The sequence below is a fragment of the Pezoporus flaviventris genome, unplaced genomic scaffold, assembly GCF_033815535.1.
Source record: "Pezoporus flaviventris isolate CSIRO_AGI_PZ_B2104156 unplaced genomic scaffold, CSIRO_AGI_Pfla_v1 ptg000083l, whole genome shotgun sequence".
NCBI lineage: Eukaryota > Metazoa > Chordata > Aves > Psittaciformes > Psittacidae > Pezoporus > Pezoporus flaviventris.
The window spans coordinates 11,979,840-12,004,744 of NW_026892631.1; the positions used below are offsets into that span (position 1 = coordinate 11,979,840).

General features: G+C 43.1%; 1 protein-coding gene across 1 annotated transcript in view; it reads right to left on the reverse strand.

The window, feature by feature from the left end:
• Nucleotides 1-24,905, reverse strand: part of PLB1 (phospholipase B1) — a 74,699-nt gene that overhangs the window by 5,162 nt on the left and 44,632 nt on the right. The window contains exons 34-54 of the mRNA XM_061475602.1: nt 24,705-24,756; nt 24,480-24,560; nt 23,322-23,387; nt 22,775-22,875; nt 21,826-21,907; nt 21,284-21,388; nt 19,687-19,782; nt 18,533-18,604; nt 16,705-16,782; nt 14,678-14,738; nt 13,685-13,743; nt 11,119-11,177; nt 10,279-10,322; nt 8,962-9,061; nt 7,535-7,586; nt 5,660-5,740; nt 4,517-4,582; nt 4,058-4,152; nt 2,863-2,944; nt 1,489-1,593; nt 354-449 (exon numbers count right to left, since the gene is read on the reverse strand). Coding sequence (XP_061331586.1) covers nt 354-449; nt 1,489-1,593; nt 2,863-2,944; nt 4,058-4,152; nt 4,517-4,582; nt 5,660-5,740; nt 7,535-7,586; nt 8,962-9,061; nt 10,279-10,322; nt 11,119-11,177; nt 13,685-13,743; nt 14,678-14,738; nt 16,705-16,782; nt 18,533-18,604; nt 19,687-19,782; nt 21,284-21,388; nt 21,826-21,907; nt 22,775-22,875; nt 23,322-23,387; nt 24,480-24,560; nt 24,705-24,756 — 1,633 coding nt within the window. The remainder of the gene's footprint in view (nt 1-353; nt 450-1,488; nt 1,594-2,862; nt 2,945-4,057; nt 4,153-4,516; nt 4,583-5,659; nt 5,741-7,534; nt 7,587-8,961; nt 9,062-10,278; nt 10,323-11,118; nt 11,178-13,684; nt 13,744-14,677; nt 14,739-16,704; nt 16,783-18,532; nt 18,605-19,686; nt 19,783-21,283; nt 21,389-21,825; nt 21,908-22,774; nt 22,876-23,321; nt 23,388-24,479; nt 24,561-24,704; nt 24,757-24,905) is intronic.

The window sequence follows — 24,905 nt, forward strand, 5'->3', positions numbered from 1 at the left end:
CTTAACTAGGCTGGGTTTTATTGCTTTAATACAAGTTATTTACCAAATCAGAAGAGGATTTTTCATTACATTAATGTAATGAAAAATGAAATGAGTAAAATGCAATGAGAAATCTCAGGATTTCTCATTTTGAATGAGCTAAGGCTTACACTGTTTTATGCACCATGATCACTTTGGATTGTATTCCTGAGCAATGCAGAGTGAGAAAGAAGGGTCTCAGAGTTGAACAGCCCCCTCCTGTTAGGATCTCAGTTTTATTTCTTGCTTATTGTTTTGTTTCAGACACCTTTCTCATGACCATTTGGAGGGATTGCTACCACCAACACATGGGGATCTAGGTTGTAACCTCTTACCATATTATTCCAGAGAGCTATAGCCATCTCAGCATAACCTCTTCCACTGAAATGAAGGCAGTCTGCAGCAAAGAAACTCATATCTGGCTTGCTGTCCTGTGATAAAAGCAAAAACGTGTTTCTCAACACATTTCAACCTTTGAGATCTGACATAATGTACTTGGCATTCCCACTTCACAGTTTTGGTATCTTCCTAGAAACAATATGATCATATTTTGGCACTGCAAATAAACGCAGGTACTCCTAGCTGTGCTGATCACTGCGTCTTGAGACCTTCTGCGTAATGCAGCCTGCTCAGCTTCACACAGCAGCTTGCTTAACACACCTAAACTGCTTGTTAAGCCAAGAGTCACAGCTCTTACACGGACACTGCTGTTGATCCACACTCCACCTTGTACAGAACTGACAGAAAACTGCTTACTCTTGCCTGCTAAACTCCTATAACTCAAATTTACCACCTTTCAGGTGCTGAAATTTGTGCTGGATTTCAGGCAACATTAAAAAAATGTGGTTTTATCCAGCTGTAGCAAATATCTGTCTTAGAATTTGCCTTATTGCTGCCTGCATGGTGACCATTCTTTGAACTTTGAAGGCTGCCAGAACAAAGTGGGAATGATATGACAGAGGGATCATAGTCATGCAGAACTGGGTGGCTTTGGCCAGGATTCACGATGAATATTTGTATCCCTAACTACACCGTGTATGTAATGCTAAGGATGGAGGAAAGGAGAATCACTGTTTGGCTTCAAAGGCTGCTTCCTGTTTCCAGGCTGGGATGAACCAGGCATGCAAGTTCTGGTCCCTGTGTGAAGGAAACCTGAACATATTCCATAACCGAGATCAGACAAAAGTTACGTGAATGCCAACCAAGTCCCCAGTGGGGGAAGCAACATGCAGTTAGAGGAAGCCAGAGGGTGCTTAGGCTTAATGTATGACACTACAAATGTTTCCTAAAGCCTTTTTGATTCACAGGCAGCACAGTCTTTCCTGTTTTCCCCTTTGTCACTTACTGCAGGTTCCACCCTGTGCCGCTAGACTGTGTGAAGAGAACACAGTCCTTGTGGAATCAATCTTACTGACTCAGAGAAATCAAGATACTTGTGCTTGGATAATGGGCAATCAGAAGAGGACTCACGGCATCCAGGGGCAACAACGTGTTTCGGAAAAACGGCTGCATGACAATGGCAAAGTCCTCACGCTCTTCGTACCGACCGCTGTTGATCAGCTGCAAGGCTTCAGCCTGTGCAGAGTTTAATGATTTGAAACATGAGGGTCTTCTAATATTTATCGGCTCTCAAAACCATGCATTCTTTCAATGTAGGAAGCCATATATTGTTAGTGCAAAGCCAGCTTTGAAAGCAGTCCAGGAAACAGCTAAGAAAATAACTTGGTTCATGAAGAGATTTTCACGAGGAAAATGCACAAAAGTTAGGATAATTTGAAACGTAAAATTGCTTAACGAAAAGAAAGCCATTCATAGCTTCTAGAAATCAGTGCTGCAGTCACAATGAGATTGACATTTACAAAGAATTAAAAGGAATTAGGCCAAAATTTTTAGAAGTGACAAATGGGGTCAGAAGGCCAACTTGAGGCCGAAGGACACTTGATTCTTCAGAAAGGTGATCTTGACTTAAAGCAAAACTTAAGCATTGAAAAGTTACCTACCACTTGGAAAACTATGGCTACAGACATTCAAACAGATGATAAAAATATCCCATTATTACTTGCCCCTTTATGGGTATAAACTCTGATGCTCTTGGTCATATCTCAAAACATTCCTAATACAACTTGCTTAGTTAAATGGAAATGTCCTTTCTAGTAGGTTTATAGAAGTGTTTTTCTAGATGGGTTTTTGAGCACTGTTTTGAGATTCATTGGACAGCATCCACTGCCAGAGCCAGACTGGAAGGCTGGAGAACATAATGTGATCTGATACAGTGATTCCTGTATTCATAGGAATAATGATGGAAAAACTTAATGTTCCAGTAGCTATTTACAGCCTTTGTTAATTTTCAGTGAATCTTATGCCCGAGGCTATGATAAGTTACTCTTAGATAGCAAGCTGATCCATGGTAAGCTGTCTGTGTGCACGCTTTCAGCTTATGGCAAATGAAAGGAATATCAGGTTGGTTTAGTTCATTTCTTCTGCTAAGTTACCACAAAACAACTGATGCAAGGTGATTTGGCACCCTTGCAGCGACATTAATTCATGCGAGCTACTCACTGGATTCATAATAAACAAACAAACATCAACACAACAGCCATCATCGGTAACTCCTCTTCAGCTGTTGAAACAGCAGCTGGAAATGGAATCAGGGTCAAATCATAAGGCAGTGTGGAAAGACTTGCCCTGCTGCTAGGCCCTTAGCTGGGTAGGGCAGACTGTAGCCAAGCTGTTTCCCAGTTGCCCCTCTCTGTCCTGCTGAGGATGGATATGCATGAGAATAAGGGCAGTAAGGGAAGCAATATAAAGAAGTGAAGGTGGCCAGTTACAGAATCGAGGTATTACCTGAAAATCTCTGTTAACTCTCTTAATTTCTTGTAGCTCAGAAGAATTTTCCTCGGGGTTTAAGACACATGGGCAAAAGTTCCTTCAACGAAAGAAATGCTAGAATTAAAAGCCAATCTGGAATAGCCTATGCAACTCTTCAGCAATGTGCGTCTTTCACAACGCTCAGGATAGGTGCTGAAAGCTCACATGCAGAAGAATGTGATCTCTGGCTTAGAAATGGCCAGATACAAAAATCCCTACTGACTTCATTTTCAAAGTGAACACCTGGTAAGAACTTCAGGATCCACAACTTGTAAGTCAAACGCAGAAGTGTTCAGTATGCCACACATCAGCAGGAAATCACACGTGTTAGAATGGAAAAATACCCCGCATATACCTGGGGGTTTAAAGATACAAAAGACAAATTGTTCATGTAGTCTGACTCCTTAGACCACTGTGTTTTATTCTGTTACCCCCATATTGGGAGGCAATAACTTGAGCTTCACTGAAATGCATCCTCTTAGAATGTGCTTGGAATGAACATGAAAACATCAAACCATTATTTTCCCTTCTAATGTGTTCCAGTAGTTAATCACTTCTAGTATTAAAAATCTGTGCCTTACTTCATTTGGATTCACTAGGCATCAGCTTCCAACCACTGGTCTTTGTTATACCTTTCTCTGCTAGACTAAAGAGCCTCTCATGTCCATGCTGACTCCTGTAAAGTCTCTGCTGCTGTCTAAAACAAGTCCCCCAACCTTCTTTGAGTTAGGATTCTTTTCTCTCCTCCATTAGGTGTGAAAAGCAGTTCCTGATTGTGCACTCTGCTGCAGGCAGCCCAGCCTGCATCACAGGTAATGCAGCACTGAATACAGGCAGAGGCATCAGTAATGTCAGCCTGCGCTGCTGACCAGTGAAAGGCTGAACAAAAAAGGCTTTGAAGTTCAGCAATACACCACTTCTGCGGTGACTTGTGCTGTGACATGCTGCCTTAGAGCTGGGGAGAAAAGTGGTAACTCTGCTATCTACAGGCATGTGCCTTTTAGCTGAAGTATTGGAAGAAGTAATAGGAAGTTGATGGGAACTAGCGTATCAGGTAAAGGCTGCAGTGCAAGTAGCTTGGAAAGCTCAGTGAGGATGCCTACTGAAGAAGCAATTTAGATTGATCCAAGAAAATAACCCTTTAAAGCAAAGACCCGTTTTGCTCACTTACTTTGTTATCAAAGCACACGTTGAAGAGCTTGCTGCAATCTGACGCAGTCCAGAAACCTCTAGTATCTCCACCATGTTGACAAAGACCCTTGGGAGCTGCAGGGATTAGAAGAACCAGACATACCAAATCACAGAACTTGATACCACTACAAAGTGAGGAAGAAGTGCCATCCATAGGTCAGGGAGTCAGCAAACTGCAACCAATGGCATGTGCATAGGACGATGTATAGGAGGAGGAAGACATATGGTGGATGTCAGCCAAAAACATCCCAGCAGCTTGTACAACCACCTTCTCAGGACATTTTCCAACACAGTTGTTGAAATGCAGTGCTGAGTCTGACTCCAGCTGTTTGGAATATGGCCTTGTATGAAACATAATCACTGACAGCCTATCAGTGGTGAGAAAAACATCAGTGTGCTCACCAGGAACGGAGCTTGCTATGGTATCTTCAAAGCTTACCTCCTCGTAGAAAATATCCAGAGTGTCCTGAAGGTGCTTTACATAATTTTGCACTGAAAAGGCTTCCTGCGTAATTAAAATAAACACATAAATAAATAAGGATTGGTCTTCTTTGAGGAACTAAGAAGTTTAACTGCTTTGCACCTGAACAAAGGAGCCCATGGATTCTCCAGTTGCAAGGCAGCCCATGAGAAGATATACTGATGCATTGTTTCCTTAAACCTTTGTTGGCAGGTATATTTTCAGATCAAGAGGTTTATTGCCACATCGACCCAGGTTATACAGTGTTTGTGTTTCTATGTCACTAATACAGTCTCTTAGAAAATCCCAAGGTATATAACAATTCTTGGCAGAGTCTTTGCCTGATGAATGTCTACATAAATCACACTTTTGGATTTGATATTGTCTTTTATGGGATCCAGACCAGCCTAGTCTGCCTTATGAACAGTGATACCTTTTTATTGCTCTGCCAGTCTGGGGAAATTGCTATGGAGGCCCCAGAAAACCCACAGGCAAAACTGCTTTGTGACTGTAGTTATAGAGGTGGAGCTGTGGGGGCAAAGGCTCCAGGCAGCAGCCTCTAAAAAACAACAGCAAAAAAGAGAAACCTGAGAGAACAGCAGCAGTCATTTCAACAAGCTGTGGTCCAGACCCCCAGTCTGCATCACAGGGGCCTTTTCAGAGGGGATGACCACTGACAGCTGGATAAAAGACATCTTCAATATACACTGATGTTGTTTCTTCTGGTGTCATTCTGAAGCCACAGTCAGGCATCCCCAGTGATTATTGCATGGAGACACTTTCCAGAATAAAACCTCGCTTGTGTCCCCATAACAACATGCCTAAAACACCACACAGCTTGTCCAGTTAAGCTGGGAGAGCTCTCCAGTTTGTCCTTGGTGCTTTGTTCAGTATGGGGCAGGCTGCTGGTTTTTAAACAATGTGACTCCAGAGCTGCAATGCTCCGGCATTAAAAGCTGTGCACTTGTTTCTGATACAATACAGATGAAAGGAACAGGACTCCCAAGTGCTTTTTAAACAAAGAGGAACTTTGGCTCACTAAGAGAGAGAGAAAGGTTGTATTTCCAGGGTTGGTCACTTGCCAAGTGCCTGGATGAGCATGCCTAATTCAGAGATACCAACCTTGTCCAGGCAGTACTGGCATAAGTCGTTGCCTCCAACGAGGACAGTGATCAGCTTCCAGTCTTCCTTGAAGTTAATTTTCTAGTGGCACATAAAGTAAACAGATTGCAGCATCCATCGCTTAGGCATGCGGAGGGCACATTCACAAATAGCTACAGACAGCATGGCAGCACAGAGAAAGGAGACGCTGAATTCAGCTGGTGAAAGGAAAGCATCTCTCCAGGGGGAAAATGCGAACTGTTTGCTAGTCCAGCTGCAATTCACCTCGGCTTTTGTAAGGAAATTCCCTTCAGCAGATGAGATCTGTCCGGGTAGCCAAGCATGGAAACATGTCTGTGGCAGCAAGTGTCCCTAAATGAATGTTAGCTTCAGGACAGGGATGGCCAGGGGAGATGGAGCACTGTGGGAGTGGATGCTGGAGTGACTCATGGAGCTACAGAACCGGAGCTGCTGGGGATCCCTGCCAGCTGGGCAAGTATCACCCCTACGGGCAGGAGGGGCGAGGGGTGCCCCAGGGAGCAGACAGCTGGATTAAAATAGAAGAGTCCAGGAGGCTGGTGACTTCACCGAGCTCATATAAGGGCAGCTGCAGCATCCACGTCACCGCAACCTAACAATAGGCGCTGCTGAGAGCTGGATCGCATCAAAACATTTTGTAACATTCAGTACAAAGAAAGGAATCAAAGGCAACTATTTTTAGGGTAGTGCATTTACATAACAAACATCTGCGAAAGGATCCCACAAACAGAGGGAGGGCCTGGGAATCACCCACAGATCTGAATTCTGCTCCTTAACCAGCACTTTGCTCTGAAAGCCTTTCATGAAGAGGCAAAGCGTGGCAGGGACTTCTCCCCCCTCCTTTTTTAAAGATAAACAAAAAGCAGTGGATAAAACCAAGCTCTAGAGCCACATATTATCTTATTGAAGAGCCACGCCAGCTCCCTTCACTCTGCCAAAGAATCAGTAACATGGAATAACTGACAGTGGGGTGAGCATGCAGCATCCATCCGGAGTGCTGGCACAGAGAGGCACATGCTTCCACAGATCCTGCTTATTCAATACCTTCCTTTCCCATTCAGCCTGAGCCAAGGAGCACCAGGCTTTCCCATTCCCTCACAGGGTGCTCTCCCTGCACCAGCAGCTCACACCCAGACAGTCATCTGCTCAAATTCAGCCAAAACTTGGAACAAGGAGGCTTTGGTTTTCTCCCAGATATCCTTCCCCCCCGCCCCAAACTGCAGCAGCAGCCATTGAACTGAAAGGGAATCATCCTTTTAGTGCCCTCTGTAGCCCGCAGTGGAACTGGCACAGCAGTCTGGCCCTCAGTGCTACATTCCCTCCCTACTAATTGTGGAGTGACAGGGATTCACCCAACCCTGAGGTTTCTGGCCACTGATCAGTCACTTGCCTGTTCAGGGCCAGAGGGCCTGGTCTCCTAGGAAGGCTTCAGTTGTCCCTTCCCAAAATTGCCATTTCCCAGACCCAAGAGTGAATGGTGCTATTCATGTTGGTCACCAGGTGCCTACTCCAGCAATTTTACACCCAGCCTTTACGTCTTCCATTTTGAATGGTGCTGCTCAACTAAAGCAGTCCTGTGATCTTCCCATAACCTTCAGGTTTCTCCTTTTCTCACTACCCTCCTGGCTGCACTGCATCCTACATTATTCTCTGCCTTGTGTGTTTGCACCTACCTACATGGATTTCTATAGGCAAATCATCATCTCCTAAAGGCTGAACCCTGGCACATTCATCTTGGAAAGCACACCAGAGACAAGGACACTGACTTTTGTTCCATCACTGCTCAAGCATCCCATCAATTAAAGTCACGTCCCAGAGACCATGAGAGCACTGAGGGGTGGCCCGAGTTCCACTTACCGAGCTGCTTCTCATTAGCTCCACCAATTCACGTGCTTGGGCTGACATATTGCTAGAGAGAGGACAGAAGCATTTTAGATGTGTGCTTTAAACACACATCATCTTCCTGACCTCCCACTCCTCATTTCAGGGAATATTAGGATCAGCAGAAATCAGTGCAAGGAAAGCAAGTACCTCGAAAGGATGAGCAAACAGAGGACAGAGATCAGCAGCAGTTGCACAAGTGAATAATCTGATCTGAAAGGGCTTCAGCGAGGATGACTGCCAAGTGGCAGGCAACTGGAATGAATTCTTCCCATCTCAGAGTTGGCTTAAGTGCGTTTTGTTTGGAGAAAACCACTAATGCCCAGATGCACAGAGATGTTTATTTGCATAACTCTCTTTGAAACCTGGTGGGGGAGTTTGATGCTTACGCAGAAGCTGGGCACCTAACCACCCATCCTGATCTGACCTTAAACTCCTACAGCTTGTCTTACGACTGGAAGACACTGCTTACGCTGTGGAACTGCCAGTCCCAGTCCGGCTCTGGCCAGGATGCAATGTCCATGGGCTGAAGCACAAACCATGCTGAGACACCAGCGGGAAACCTGAGCTCCTGGTACACTAGACTAAGTCTGTGCTTGAGCTAATAAGTCCTGCCTCCCTTCAGCACCCACACAAATGCAGTTATAGTATTTGGACTCCCAGAACCATATTGATTGCCCTCAGTCTTTGCTCAGGGCACCCATGAAGTACTAAGTAGCTACACAGCCTATCCCGAAACTCTTTTGCAGTGAATTTACTGACTGTTAAAGGTGCCATAGAAAGTCTTGGAAACAAATTCCATGAGTATCCATAAAGCGAACACAGTGCACACAATACAAGCCCTTACACATTTTGGTTCTTAACATCCCATAGTAGAGTTTTTCTTAAGAGACTTAATTTCCAGATGCTCATTCTGTTCTATATCTTTGCACTGCAAACACAGATAGTTCTTAATGCCTTTAGGAAAGCAGTGGGTTTCTGTTTGGTCTCTTGAGGCACATTTCCCAGAAATCAAGGAATAAATGAGAGATTCTCATGGTTATTTTTCTCATTACAGATGTGGCCTGATAGTGAATCAGGGACCTGCGTACTGAAGGCTGGGGAGAAGAAGGTACTGGTAGAATCAGAAGTGTAACTAAGGCATTGGCTTAGAAATTCTGGGCAGAAGTCAAATAAAGTAAGTTTCTTCTCCATCTCTAATTTAGAGATAAAAATAAATCCCCCCCAATACTGAATTTTATGAAATAATTTAAAAAACCCAGTGAAAATCATCAGGTCACAGAGATATGCTCAGTGCAAGCAGGTAATCAGTATTCACCCAGCCTTAACCTGCACTTCAGAGAGAGTCTGGGTGCCCATCAGTGCTCACCACTTTGCCCTCTCTCAGCTGTGGCTGTGCTTACCGTGCTGTGGCACCTCTCTGTGCGACGTTGAATCCAGCTGTTTCCATGGAGCTGCCAGTGGAAAAGCCAAAGAGGTCCGGGTTGAATTTTTTCAGGATATCTTCAGAAGAAAAAACACAGAGTTCACCCATGTGCAGTACAACCGGTAGCGTTGCCTCCCTCAGAAGCACAAGCAACCGAGCGGTAGGAATGCGGACCTGGGTTTCCCCCTTGTTCACTATGACCTTACAGAGCTGCTTTGGAGACTCTACCTTCCAAACTTCACACTGCAACTATTTCTCTCCGTGGCCTTGAGGGGTCAGGGCCTGGCAGCCCAGGAGATGCACGTCTCATGCAACTCATGGGTATTGAATTTGAGTGCCAGTAATCGTGGTTGCTTCCCTTCATGTACCAGGAGCAGATGCTCTGAATACAGTCCTCTAACTCCACTCATCCAGACACCCATCAAGATAATTCTATTTATTGCAGAGAAGTAAATTTTAGTCACATTTCTAGATTTCACCAAAACCCTCAGCAGGGAAGCGGGATGTTATTGTTACCATGTCTGTAGTGCTGTCTGAAACCTCTTCAGAGAGTTTCATTCATACTGCATAAGCAAAACGTACCTTCTATTTCTCTTTAAGCACAGCAATGTGCGTGGTACAAGACAAAGCATATCGGATTTTATTACTAGCAATGTCAGGTATCGTCAGACTGCTCCACAGCTTGGATCGCATGAAAATAGATGAACCACTGTGAACCAAGTCCCTTCCAATTTACAGTCACATTGACCCCTTAATAGTTTCTATGGCAACTACAGGACCGATTACACAGAACATAAGACAAGAAATGTATAGGATTTTTAGGGTTTTTTTTTTCAGTGCAATGTAGCAACTTGAAACCATCATGAGGAACCACAGCCTTGTCAACAACCCTAGCTAGATGGACCACTAGTTGTTTCATAACCCTTCATTTGCCCACATCCTTTTCACTCAGTCACTGAAAAGCAGAAAAATGAAACAAAGGAGGAGCAGGCCTGGACTTCAATCACTTTCAGCACATTTAATCCTAATTATTTCAGTCAAAAGGATGATACAATCACATGGAGATCCTGTGACGTGGAGGGGCTGAATCTACAGCTACTTTACAACAAGTCAGGTCAGTCTGGGTTTCAGCTGTGACTCACACGAACTGCTCAAATCCACAATAGATGGGCATTCCCCACTGTTTGCAAGGAAAGCATGACCATTTCCAGATGTTTCCTAGCATCCACTTAGAGTACTTTCAGAGTAATACTTGCCTTTTGCTTTTCTCACATTGATATTCCGGGATACTCACTGGGTAAAGTAGTCTGTGTCTCCAGGGTGCCATCACCTCCAATGCTACAAAGGGAAAGAACAAAATCACCAAGTAGGATTAATCCTGCAACCATCTGCCTTATTGCCACCATATGTTGCTCTAGCAGCCCAGAAAGGGAAAAAAAAAAAAAGACTAACTTCAAAGAGGACTAAGGAGATAAACCACAAGAATTCAGGGAAAGTACTGAAAGGAAATTTCACATTACATCAAGCAGGGAAGCAGCTAAGAGAGAAACTTCCAGACTGGGAATAGAGCAAACTGAGAGAACTGATTTTTTTGTAAGGACGTGCTGGGATGCCCATCACTGAAAGGCGTATTCCCTCACCAAGGTTGGTCCGTGTGACCTTGCTGAAGCTAAGCTCGTGTGCAGTTATGCACAGAAGAGAGACTGCATTAAACACTCACTAACCATCTATCTGCAGTTTCTACAATGCTGATTATAAGAACCCCTGCCTCTATCACCCAAAGCTTGCTGTGTGCAGAGCCAATACATTCTTATACCACTTCTGGCAGCCCCTCCTGAAAGTACCTAATAATCCAGTACCATCAGACACACCAGGCCATGCTTCTAGCAATCAGGTCTGGTTAAAAAAAGCAACAAAATCCCCACAGAAAACAAAAACAAACAAAAAACCACAACAAGAATCACTGCCTTTTTCTTCCAATCCTGACTCCTCCAGTGCCTACCAAGCAATACTTGCTCTCAACATCTTACTCCTTCATTTACTTGCTTAAGTATGTAACTACACAGCCAGGTGACCCACACTTTTAACTGTGCCTGTGGATGAAAAAGCAAAATGGAAGACTGAGCATTTTCACCTCCAGGAAAGTCCCCTCCAGTCTGCTTGTGGGTCAGATGCTTTGGCTCCTTTTGCAGTCTGGAAAGGATGGAAAGAATAATGTATAAAATACTAGGAGAAAAAATTGCTACAAGATTAGGTAAGACAGACATCGTGATTTCAAAGTGCAGAAGCATTTTGGTCACTTTACTCTGCATCCAGCCAACCTTTTGCAATATCCCAGTTTTAGCATAAACGATCCATGCCCTTATTCAGCAGCACACGCTGGCCTCTGAGCGGACCTGCATGCTGTGTGATTCAGATTCAAGGGCTTCTCATTGCCCTGCGTGTTCTGTGCTTCAAATTCAAGGCCTTCACATTTCCAAAAGCAGCTCATCTAAACAGCAGACCATGGAACATCCAGACAGAATGCATCAGACCGTAAGGTCAAGGACATGAGCTTTAGAACTACTACTGTAATATTGTTTTAGTGATCCAGTGGGACCCAGATTGAAACCAACAGCTTTGTATTTGTTTGGATTTTTCTGATGGAAAAGGCTCCATCCTGGCATTTCCTGAAGAAAGCTGATTTTGAGAAAGTTAATAAACCAGGGGAAAAAAACCCAACCCAAACACTGATTAAAAATTCCCAGCTAGTTTCAGCTGTAAATAAATCAGCAGAGGAGCTGCTTTTTAATCTGGCAAGAAAACAAATCTTTGGTGCAAAATCTACTTTTCCTCTGCCAGACCCCATCTGCCCATCCAACACACAAACTCGACGAGGTGTAGCAGGGTCGGTTTTGCCAATACAGATAAGCATGTTGGCATAGCTATTGCTTTCACTGTGCATTGGTGCTAGGAAGTCAGACAGATGCATTCCAGCCAGTGACATGACTAAATTCCTGAACATTTCATTAATCTCCAAGCGCATCTGGCCCGAGAGCAGCTTTCCTGCAGTGTGAACTTTAATCTTTCGAAAACAAATAAGTCATCGGAACAAAGCTGTGAGGAATTCGAGCAGCTGACAGGACTAGGACAGACCTCTAGCAAGGTCAACACCCTCACTCACATTCAGGACAGCAATCGTGCTTCTGCAGCTTTATAGTTTCTTCGTGGTTTCACTTCATTTTCTAGCCTTCAAAAAGCCGTGGTGTCAATTCAGCCATGAACACCGACTGCATTCAGGGCTCTTCTGGGAAATACCAGGAGGAAAAATCAATGTCTTAGTGGTCCACGACAGATCTTAGCTGGGGCAGTCAGCTGCGCCAGGGATGGTTAGGCAGTACAAAGTGTGCACTGCTGCTGGCTGTATGGCACTTTGTACTTGAGGGGTACGTGTATGTGTACACACATGAGGGAAATAGTCTGCCATGTTTTCTGCCCTGCTCCTCCCCTCAATAAATCCCTTCCCAAAAAGCCCAATTACGCTTTGCTGTGGCAACAGAAACTAATAGGAACTGGATGAATAACAGCAGTATGAAAAACTGGCTTGCCCAGCTCTTGAGACAGGGAGCTCAAGCCTTAGCCTGGCCCTTATGAGTAGGGGTCTCTGAGACATTTCGTGTACTAAAAGAATTAAAATGTAAAAAAGAAGAGATGTGCGCTAGAGCACATCCATAGCACTAAATGTGGGGGAGGAAATCAAGCAATTAACTCTGAGAGTCATGGCAATGGGTAGGAGGGAGACTTGCAGGGTCATTACTAAGGTCTTCTAAGGAAAGCTCAAAGCTCAACAGCGGGGAGGAAAGCCGGGATTACATGAGGTCAAGCAAAATCAGTTTCGGAGCTAGTGAGGAGATGAAGACGTGCACACAGGCCTGCAGATAAGCCTGATCATTTAAGGGCTTCAGTACCTCCGACTCCCTCTGAACTCTACAGGAGCTGAAGCTGCTAGAATGAGCACTGGTTTAGCTCAGGAGTTAAAATTCATGGGAACTGTTGACAGGAATGTTTGCTTTCATCCCATGCCAGAACAATTCTGTAGTGCTGTGTAATTCTGGAACTTTCCCTCAGAAAACTTTGACGCAGGTCTGCAGTATTCCCTGCTATTCTTTCCTGGGGTTTCTCTTTGCTGTGCCTACCCTTTTCAGTTTGAATTTCTTGGTACGTAGCAGAGTTTTAACTGGAAGATGCCTAAGCCAGGAAGCAGTATCTGAAAGCAGAAGTCTGAGATACAGACATATCAGAATCATCTCGAGTGTGAAACACTTTATTCTGCAATCAGTTATTTCCACTGGAATTTTCATCAAGATCTCTCAGTTAATGAAAAGTGTCAATTGCTTGCTCTTGGTTTAATGTCAGAAAAGGCTGTTCCTATAAGGCAGACAGTTCCCCTTTCAGAAACACTTGAATAAACTGCGTGGGATAGAGAATGTGATCCCATTTCAGTTCTAGCCTGAATTATTTATTACTGGATTACACAATTGCTGGTGTCACTCATATCCCTTCAGGTTATTCCTTTGCAAAGGGACACAGGCAGAGGGATTTTGCTTTGCCAAGCTAAAGCAATTTGATTTCTATCTGGTGATGCCTGCCATGATCATATCTAGGCAGAAATCTGACAATTGCTCTTCTCATTCTAAATATGGGAATACAGCAGTACTCACAGTCAGGGAATCTCCCAGTGCTCCTATGACTTTGATATCAGCAGGTTGTAGCTCATGTGCTAAAAAGTAGGAGAAAAAAAGCAGGATTATTGACAATTGAGACAAAACACAGTTTAACAGAACAAAGTTGAAAGTGTCTTGTTCCAATCCAAACACATTTTTACAGTTTTCCAGGGAAAACAAACCTCAGATTCTGTGTCAGCTAAGCAAGAGGCATAACTTCTCGCCTTTGCTTGCAACAGTTTACTCAACTAACCCAGAAATCAATGGAACTTAAAAGATCTTCGGAAAAAAATGAAAACAGATCAGATACATTATGGGGTACATACATTCAATCTCTTTCAATCGGTTTTCAGGTTTGGGTCATAGATCAGATTGGTCAAACTTACTGAGCCACTAACCTACCTAGGCAATATTAACCTGCTGTGTTGCTGTATATGATATATATATATATATATGACTCTGCTGGTTTTGGCTGGGGTAGAGTTAATTGTGTTCGTAGTAGCTGGTATGGGGCCATGTTTTGGATCTGTGCTGGAAACAGTGCTGATAACACAGGGATGCTTTTGTCACTGCTGAGCAGTGCTTACACTGAGTCAAGGCCTCTTCGTCTCGCACCACCCCAGCAGCGAGGAGGCTGGGCTGCTTTGCTTTTGTGTGTGTGGCTTTTGCAACCGTCTATAACTCAACCCACAAATTTTGTCACTTTTACGCTTTTGATTCTCTCCCCATCCCACTGCGGGGAAGTGAGTGAGTGGCTCTGTGGTGCTTAATTGCTGGCTGGGTTAAACCATGACAACGATAAATGTGATTGTATTTATCCACAGAGGGCACATCTGCTGTGATGCAGAATTTACTGTGTATGGCAAGACAGACTTTCTCTGCTGCTAAATGTATCAGCTTTTGCTGTTTGCTTCCCATCTAGGAGAGGTTTCAAGAACAAAAAGTAGAATCTTTCTTATTTGTGATTTTAGCTTACAAGTTCTTTCTCACCTGATGCTGGGACACGACTGGATGAAGCCTGTTCAGAACACGACAGGTCACTGCCCCAGTTCTGCAATGGCAAGTTACAAAATTGGTTCACCATGATGATATGGAATTCTTATATGGTTTAACTGTACAGCAAAGGGCAAAAACAAATTAAGACACAGATCCAAGTTTGGTACCTATATAGCTCAACAGTCCTTTCCTCCTCTTTGTTGAATACTGTCAAAACGTTAATTACTTTGGATGAAATTTTCTAACCAAAGCATAAAACCCTTCCAAAGATGAAATATTTAGTTGAGAAATACTGCTTGTGGTAAATTTCATAAGAAGGATTACTTTTTCCCCTCTCTTCTACAGCCTGGAGATTTTGCGCATGACTTAGAAAGTGGGGTCTCCAGGTTTTCCATCTCAAAAGAAGCTATTAGCCTCTAAATAATTGCACTTTGCCATGCCAGGGGAGTTGGAACTATATGATCTTTAAGGTCTCTTCCAATCTAAACCATTCTATGTTATACTTGTTGGTGATATCAGAGCTATTATGTTTATTCCACCAGTTGAGGAAACTGAGTGAACCACACATTGCAGAACATCTTGGTTCACCAGCAGAGACAGCTGATGAATGTTCCACCCACGCTTATTGGTAGCGAGCAACAATATTGTTATTGCTGTAATGGGAAGTGCCTGCAAGAGCAAAGAGCTGCTTAGGCTGATGCAAAAGCAGGCCCTGCTTGGAGCAGGAGGTTGGACGAACGTTATCCTGAGGTCTCTTCCAACCCCAATTATTCTGCAATTGCACTATCCTACCATTCAGAGAAAAACTACGTGGAGCAGTGTTCTTTAGAAAGCAGACTTAGTGTTAAAATCATCAAGACAAATTCATCTTTTCTCATAAAAGAAGATGGCTCTACTATCAGCCATCTAGCTAAAGGCTGGTTGCAGAGGGTAGAAAGGACAGCTGGAGTTATTTTCAGATCAAAGACAGAACTGTTCCTTTACTCTCTCTACTGTTTCTTTACTTTGCCCTATCACTTTAAAAGCTATTGCTGATGAGATTCAGTGGAAGTACAAGATAACCCATTAAAAGTATAACTCTGGCTTTACAGATAAAAATCCCATTTCAGTATTGCAAACTATGTTTGCTGAAGCAAAACCAGCTGTTGCTCTCTGTAACCCTCAAGGCACATAAAGATTTTCATCATTTAGCTAAGCAGGAGGACCCCCAGTATATTGAACTAGACCAGCCCATTTTGACTGTCATCTCCAACCACACTTAGTCTGCATGCCTGCAGCCACTTGTCAAGATCAATTAACTGCCCCATTTCTTCACATCCTACACAAAGTTTGTTTCAGCAGTTTCTTTAATGAACCCTGTGGTAGTTGCTCAGTCATTGTGGAAAATGAATCTCTTTGAAAATGGATTCCTATCACCTTTGTATCTAACCACATATCCAATATGTAAAGGTGACTGCCCTCTGCAGGTTAAGCTTACCTTAGTGCATGGAAGTACAGGGGCTCAGTAAGAGAATATGGAAACCTTCCTCAGAGCATATGGGGGCTCAGGGCTATACGTTATCTTGTTGCTACTGTTATAGAATCATAGAACAGTTAGGGTTGGAAAGGACCTTAAGATCATCCAGTTCCAACCCCCCTGCCATGGGCAGGGACACCTCACTCTAAACCATGTCACCCAAGGCTTTGTCCAACCTGGTCTTGAACACTGCCAGGGATGGAGCATTCACAACATTCACAACTGTGAGGAGCTTGCTATCTGAATTAATGATGCATCCCGGGTACCCTACTGTTGAGCACAGTTTTGATACAATTGCACCTATTAATACAATTCTTTTTGTTTGGCTTTTAGGGAGAGTTTAACATTTGTTTACAGAGAAAAAAAATGCAGTGCAAGATAGACTTCTCTTTCTAAAAACTGGTAATAGTTTATCTCATCTATACATTCGGGCTGATGTGTGAACAGTCACCAGATACAGCTTTGCATACGTCACAGAAAACGCAGCAAAAGATGCAACAATTACCTCTATTGGCTCACCAGTGGGCTCCATAGGTAGGTATGTGTAGTTGCTATTCTTGTATGTTGCCAGGAATGGTTTGTCCTGGAGAAAGAGGAATACATAAGAGAAATTAGGCAGTAAGCACATGGCACAGACCACAGCAAGTGATATCAGGCATCACTAAGAAAGTAAATACATAAGCTGCAAAATGGAAATCTGGATTTTGAAACCATGTTGCTTTCTTAAAATTCAGAAGTAAGATTTATGTTCAGCACCTTATGGCAAAAATGACATATACCAGGTCCTGATTGCAGTTTAACGTCGTCCTCTCCTAACCTTTCACAAATTACTTAGATTTTGTTAGATATTTAATCCTTTTAAAAGATACCAATGTAAAGTCTAGAGAAACCTGACAGCAGAGGGGAGATGAAAAGATTGATTACTGAAAGGATCACTCCTCTCTGAGAGAGACTGCATGAATTGCATGGTTATTTTTGTTCCCTACTAATGCAACACGCATTCAGGAAGACATGCACATTGTATAGGCTAAAAAATTTCACTGGGATGTCTCAATTAAGAGCCATTCCAGTGGCTGCATGAGGAGGCCTTACAAAGCACTAACGTATTTCATTAGAAGACTCACTATTCTTTTATTTGCAGGGTTTTACCCTACTTTAAGTTGCCTCAATACAAATTATTTTCCTTGGCTTGTTGGGCCCTTGCAGTCTGGCACACCTGACATTTTGATGGCCATGACTGCTTAAAGCAGATAGAATTTTAAACCTGCAGTGAGAAACTGTGGGAGCAATAAATGGAATTTGTGGGTGTCAGAATCGGAAGTAATTCACTACTCCCTTCAGTAACACAGGCGGTGAAATCCCCTGGAAACAGTTTATTTGTTCCTTTGTATCAGTGCCACAGAGCTTTCTGTGCAGGAAAAGCTACTGGCACTTCCATCAGTGACTTTCTCAAAGCACTGTGGGCTTACCATTTCTGAAAACAACGGCCACGTATTCTTTGCAAGGGCTACTAAACTTTTCTGTGCCTACTTCTGAATAGGAGTAGATGAAGGGAAAGAAGGAGAAAAACCACATTATTTGGCACTGAAGAAGTTGCTAAGTTAATTTAAGCTGCCTGGAATGAATACTGGGTAGATCAATTTAAGTGAATCTGAGGACGTTTGAAACATGCCAATTAATAACTCTCAGATCTTCCTTTTTTGAGAGGATGAATGCGATATGGACAAAATCCTCTTCTATGACCTGAATGACTGTCTCCAGACCTGAGATAACAACTCAGCTCTCTGATCTGTTCAGTCCCTTGGCCTCCTTGTTGAAACTGCTGAAGAGAGGGAGCCAATTATTGCTGACTGCAGTGGTTATTTCCACGTGCTGATACCTAGCAACTGTACTGCAAGTTCAGCAGCTTGTTTTATAACTGCAGAAGCAGCTTCCAAAGAGTCTGAAGTATCCCTGTTATGGATCAGGCCAGGAAAACCAACCTGGCGCTAGTTCAAGAGATAACAGATAGTGGCATTGATTCTGATGGGAAAGTTAATGCAACATATTCTGTTATTTGCTGTTTGACCTGCCTCTGTACTTCACAGCAAAACAGAACCTCTGCTACAGCTAAACCCATACCAATCAGCGTGCTGTCAATTAGTATTCATGGCACAGTAAAAGGCTGAGGGACACCAGAGCAGGTATATGAGAGCACCTGCTCACTCACAGGTAAGCAGAGAACCAAAGTTTCCAGTAAACTTGTTCCAGACATCCCAAACCCCTGCTCTCTGCAGCACTACAAGCACACAGAGCCTCTTGATGCCCAGCTTCCACAGCATGGGTATATTTACCTGAGTTGGACAGTCAAGGACAATGTCAGCCATGAAATCAAACGAGTCAGCTTTCTGGTCTACAGGTTGTAACTAGAAAGGAAGACAACAAAAACCCCATTTTGTAACCGTGTTGGCCCATCTTACATTTGTGTAACAAGTCTAATTTAAAAGAACCTCAGAATAGCTCTCAAATTTATATAAAACTGCCTGTATTTACAGACCTTGATTTACCCAAGGCTGAAATGCGTCTGCTTCTCAAAAAGAACATGGCAACTGCATAACAACAGAACAACTCTTGAAAGAAGCTTAAAATGGGAAGTGGAAAGCTACACTGGATCAGTTTAAACTCCTGGAGGATTTTGGCAGGCACATGAAGTACCTTGGAATTTCGCCAGCAGGCAAGGTCATAAACTCTTTTCTCTTGCATAAAAGACAAGAGGCTAAGAGTCCCTCAGTTTTTATCACTAAGCTGCATGATGGCATCTCCAACAAAAGGCTGTTTATGCATAGAAGATTGAACCAAATTTAATCAGAGGTACTGTGGGATGATTGCAAGCAATCATGTCAGCTGTTAAGACATTACCCCAAAGTATATAAAAGTTACCATCCAGGATCCAAGATGCCTCCAACTGCATATTGCACTGCACTGCAACGCAACGCTAAAATGGGTTTGCTTAAGCAGTCTTTAACGACTCATTTTCATTAAGTTTTACTCACTTCCAAAGGTAGTAAAGCTAAACTGAATTAAAGCCACTTTAATTCCTAATGAGACATTCACAACGCATGGATTTAAAACAAACTTCTAAGTAATCCATTTTAAATTGACACATGCAGTTACAATTCTTTATTTGGTGGTTTCCCAGAGCAGCCCATAGAAACATCATCCTTACTGAATGCTACCCTGCCTTCCATGACAATGGGTGAAGTACACTTGAAGTTGCTCAGCTGTGATCACTCACCTACAGCACCCCTCTCCTCCCCACACACTTTCAGAAGCAAGAGGTTCTAGGCTGAGAGCAGCACTAAATATGGAGGGTATGTGATGAGTTAAGAAACAAACACAAAGGTCCAGCAGTATGCAGGCTGTCATTGCAATGTTTATTACAGAGATTAGTTCAATGGTAGTAAGGTCTAGGTAAAGACCACATTATATGCAGAGCCTGTCACCTTACCAGTGCATTCCAAAGAGCCTTGGCAAGCTGAGCATGGCCTTTCTGGCTTGGATGGAAGCAGTCAGGTGCAAAGTAGGAGAGATCTGGATGCCCATCCTACAAATGAAAGCATAAAGGACACCTGAGTGCAGAAGAATCCACACCGCTCCAACTTGGGGTTGCTGAGGCCAAATTGGAGCCAGTAATGAGAGGTTCATGCTGCTTTTTCTTGCTGATCCAATACAGAATTGTCTCGTGATTACCTGGTGATACACAGTGTATGTCAGCAGGTCCATGAGCTGCCAGAAACACTTAACTAGAGATGCTCATGTGCCTCCAAGAGCAGATCCACCCAGAAATAGAAAACCCATCATTTTCAATTTCATGTTTAGCCTCCTTTCTGAGGAAAGCTTTACTCTGAGATAGATACTGGAGCATCTGAAGGAAATGGAGTTTGGACATTTAAGTATCTTGGCTTTTGTGTGAGTACTGAGATGAGGAGTTTAGGTCACAGATGACTGAAACAAGATTTCGTTTGGTCAGAGTAGCTCTTCCTCAAAACTTGAGCAGGTTGTGATTCAGTGTGTTTAGGCTAGCCTTATTCGAAGATTAGTACCAAAATTTGCATCTATATCTTTTGGCATGTTTAGGGGTAGAGTTTTCAGTTCAGGAACATCTGAATGAGACAAGAAGAATAGAAAACAGCATCCTGAACTTCATTAAAATCTGAACTAAGTCTTGTGAGACTATAAAATGTTCAGAAATATTTTGCTGCTGCTTCTGTTTTCATTTCTGTGTTCTCTATCTCGGTACCAAACCAACTTGGGATGACTTCACAGGAACCAGCTTCACCAAAACACAAAAAAAACCAAATCCCTGTCTGGTTTTCTTGTGAAGGTTTCCACCGGTTTTCCAAATTTGTCTGTAGCAGCATCTGAACTCTTCAAGCTTGTCCCTGGCTGTTGCTGGCAGGTTCAGGATCAGTTCAGTTCAGTTATTACAGAGCAATCCCAGCTCAATATTTTGCCCTGTCTACTCTTAGCTCCAGGTGAGATGAGGAAGTGCAGAGGCATGTGAAAATTTGCAAGTGGAGTTTCAGTTTCAGAGAAGGTTTGGGTCATTTTCATCCTTTATGAGGCTTACAACTCAAGGAACTGAAACATAACTGCCAGTAACAGGAAAAAGGGCTCACTACATAAAACTGCTATATCCACTAGATCATATGTAAACTTCTTTTTCTGTTGGACACAGAATAATGAGTTATGGGACATAAAGATGTCTCCAGTGAGCAGTGCAGCAGTGCTGCTTTTAAACTGTAACTTTGTACCTCTGGCTTTTATTAATCGTGTTGTATGTTCAGAAAGAAAAATATTTCTGTACCCTTGAGAACCAACCTCTTCGTTCAGGTTTTGATTCCTTTTCCCAAACAGTAATTCATATTACATATACTGCATAATATGTAAAACCAAGAGCTGCTGAGTATATGAAGAAATCTGATGTACTATACCAGAAAGCAACCAGTTTTAGTAAGAAAAGCACAGAACAAGATGAAAGTATTCTCTATAGGTTAGACATGCACACTTAGTCCTTTGCATGCAGAAGTCTCCTTAGACTGTACCTGACCAAGAGAAATCTTGGGATTTTGGAGGAAAGGCTGGATGACCACTGTGAAATTTTCATGAGTGTCATATCTGCCGGACTCCAACAGTCTCCGAATTCCAAGCTACAAGAAACAAAAAACCATCACCGATAATCCATCGACCTCTCTGCATCATAACTGTGGGTTTGGTTTGTTTTCTGAAAGCCCATGAATTAAAAGGAGGTTTTACTTGTTAACTGAAATAGCCACGGACGTTGGCAAATGTGGCTTGCAAAGTGGCTGAGAAGGCTGGAACACAACACTGCAACAATACTGTCGGGAACGGGATTTTGGTAACCAAACTCCCACCTATCCATCTGTACTAGGAAACAGAGCCCTTCTGAAGAGCTTTGCTCCTGGTTTTGGTCATATGGTATTTTGGGTGGTATTCCCATCAAATTACCTTCTCTTTAGCTCATAGGGCCCATAGGGGTAAAATGCTGCTATAATGTGTTGCTTTGTAATCAAGAGCTTACCTCAACTGGAAATCAAGTTACTGCACCAACTCTTGATAAACATACCTGGTAATCTCTGGTGGCTTCCTTCACCATTGATAAATTTTGTGAGTTTTCTTCTTCTGTGAGAACACAACTGCACAGGTAACTGTGGGAGAGGTTAGAGGAGAAAACAGGAACAGAGAGAATTAGAGTTCTGAGAATGCACAAGTCATCCTTTGCCACCCAACATCCTCGTGACATGGGAGTAATAAGGAAACATGTACAGTTGTGTTTCTGTGGAAACGGCTTATCATCCTTGCTGTTGTTCATCATTTCAACCCTTAGTCTTATGTTCTGCCTCATGTGAATGGTGCTGCTCTAAATCAGTTTGATTTCATTCCCAGCTATATCAAAGTAAAGTACGATGTACTTTGTGATAGTTTGTCCCTTTCATTACACCTTGGCATCCAAAGGTCCTGAAGCTTGACGAAGGCACATGCCTGTCCCTCTGAAACTAGAAAATAGATCTTTGAAGTTTACTGGCTGCATTGCCTCTGAGCTGGTACCTTTCCAATCAACAATTCCTTTTGAATTGCCAAAACACAGAATTTGTCCCTGTCTGGAGGGTCAGCAATGAATGCAAATTACCCATTGCAATAAAGCCTCTACAACAGGAGAAACCCATCTACTCTGCAAATACTTCACGTTCTGTAAAAGGCCTGAAAATCCAAATGCTTGTGGACTTCAACCCCACCTTGAGGAACCCTTAAGGAGGTGTATATTGTGTACCACAGGAAACCTTACAGCTCTGGACATGGACAAAGTGCACGGATTCTCTGACAACACTTAGGTCAAAGCCAAGAGAAGGCAATGCCATGAGGCAGGATGATGTCCACACTGCATGGAATGTCTGCAGGACTGTAGGGCTACCTTTGATCATCAGTTCAAATGAGGAGAGAAGCATGGAATAAGAACACGCTTTCTCATCATGGACAGTAAGCTCAGGTACAAAAGGAAGTCAAACAAGTCTTACTCTGCCATGTAAGTGGGGCACTGAACTTGAGTGTCCACAAACAGCTGTCTCAGAGGGTGGAGGTCCATCACTTCAACCAGACTCACTAAAGCTTTCGGAACCTGAAAGGTAAGTTAGACTTTAACGTAGAAGCAACTGATTATGCAGCCCATGCTGCATTTATTTTACCCTAAAGTCCAGTCATTTGACTCTCTTCCTTTTCTGTCTTCTTTTCTGTGTTTTTTTTTTTTTTAACTTCCTTTCTCCATTGCTGAAGGGAAGAAAAAAAATAAATAAAGGAAAGTAAAAAAGCAACAATTCCCCCCCAAACTCAGTTTTTGATCCTTCTCCAACACTGTGGCCCAGTGTTACTGTCTGCCATTTCAGACTGCATCTCACTACTCTCAGATTGACAACACAAAAGGAAATGCTTTTGTAGAAGTCGATGGAATATGCTTGGTGCCAGAATGGGAAACAACACAACAAAAGCAAACAGACAGAACAGCTAGCACCGGTCAGTCAGGTACCAGTACAAGCTAGAATGCAAGGACAATTTCACAGCACTTGCCTGCTCATGCAGAATATCAAGAGTTTCTTGAATCCTCCTGGTGAAATTCACAGCTGAGTAGTGATCCTGAGAGAAACAGAAGAGATTACTGCTAAGTGGAGACACAAAGCATTTGGGTTGGGAGGATGGAGAATCAGATTAATTCACTTTCTTTTCTGGCACACAACACTGCGGTCGGTCGACTACTCTTGCTTCTTTCTAGAGACAGGTATTTTAAGCATATCAATTAATTCAAAATGTAGACAGTCTGGGTGAAATTTTAGGTTTAAAATAAACCTTGTTGAGTAGTATATTTAACTCAAATCCACTGGGTCCTTCATGTAAAGATGCAGGAAGGAACCCAATCTGAATGCGTGCTGAACAGCATAAACCAAGCAGCCATAGGTGTGCTCAGAGCCAGCTGATAAGCTCTCATAAAATGAGGTGAAATCATTGCTAATCAAGGTCATAGCTATAAATAAAGCTATAACACTTGGTGGCAGCAGCGAAGATGCCTAGTGAGGCTCCTGCAGGAGCAGCAAATTTCTCAAGCACAAGGGGGTACAGGAGAATTGAAAATGGTCACAAGAATTTAGCATTTTAAAGCAGGAGAGTAAAAGCTGGCCTCTCCTTGCCACCTGCCCACTCAGCTCCCATGATCTCCTTATGGCAGCCCTAAAGGCTTCTCTACAATCCAGAGAAGCATAAAATTCAAATGGCACTGGGCACTGCGCAACTTCCCTAATATGCACCTTCCCTAATACCCTTCCTAGCACCTCCCTACACTGGGAGTTATGGGGTAATGACTCCTGTAGGATTGGAGTGTCGGTAGTTCAAAGCAGTACAGGTCTTTTTTGGGTGTCTTAATGAGACTGTGCTAGCAGTAGAACAGTTACCACATCAGAGGAGTGAAGCTTTTCTTCCATTTTTTGCTCATGGTCGACAGACAGTAGCAAAGACAGTGATTCTTACCTTGGAGTAAGCCAGAGAAAACAAAACCATCCGATGCTGTAACTGGTTTTACATCAGGGCACTGCCAGCAGCAACCCCCATCAAAACATACAGCAACGCATATATAACTCATGTGAAGGGTCTAAGGATCCATGGATTTCCTTTGATGTGCTTCTACATTCACATCACAATCCCACTACAGTCTCAGTTAACCAGTTCACTACTCACAGGGTCTTTGCAATAGTTGCACAGATCGTTGCCTCCGATATGTACTGTTATCAGCTTCCAGTCAGCACTGAAGTCAATTCTCTGTGCAATAAGGAAGAAAATCACAAGCCTGAATTTCCTTGACTTTTTGATATGCACATGGTATCACTGCAGGTGGATGTATTGTGTGAAGCAACACGTGTTTCTTTTCGTGCTGTAAGATTAAAGGAGTCCCAGGCAACTTACAGGATCAGTTTGCATTAGTCTCAGAAGATTTCTTGCTTGGGCTGGTAAGTGCCTGAGGAGGAAGACAACTTGTGAGTGAAAGAAGCACCTGTATGAAAACCTCAATATTATCGCTCTCCAGACATCTTAAATCAAATTGTCAGATATCATAAGGGCTGAGTGAGGAGACAGTACAATACTCATGTTGCTGTGATCAAATTA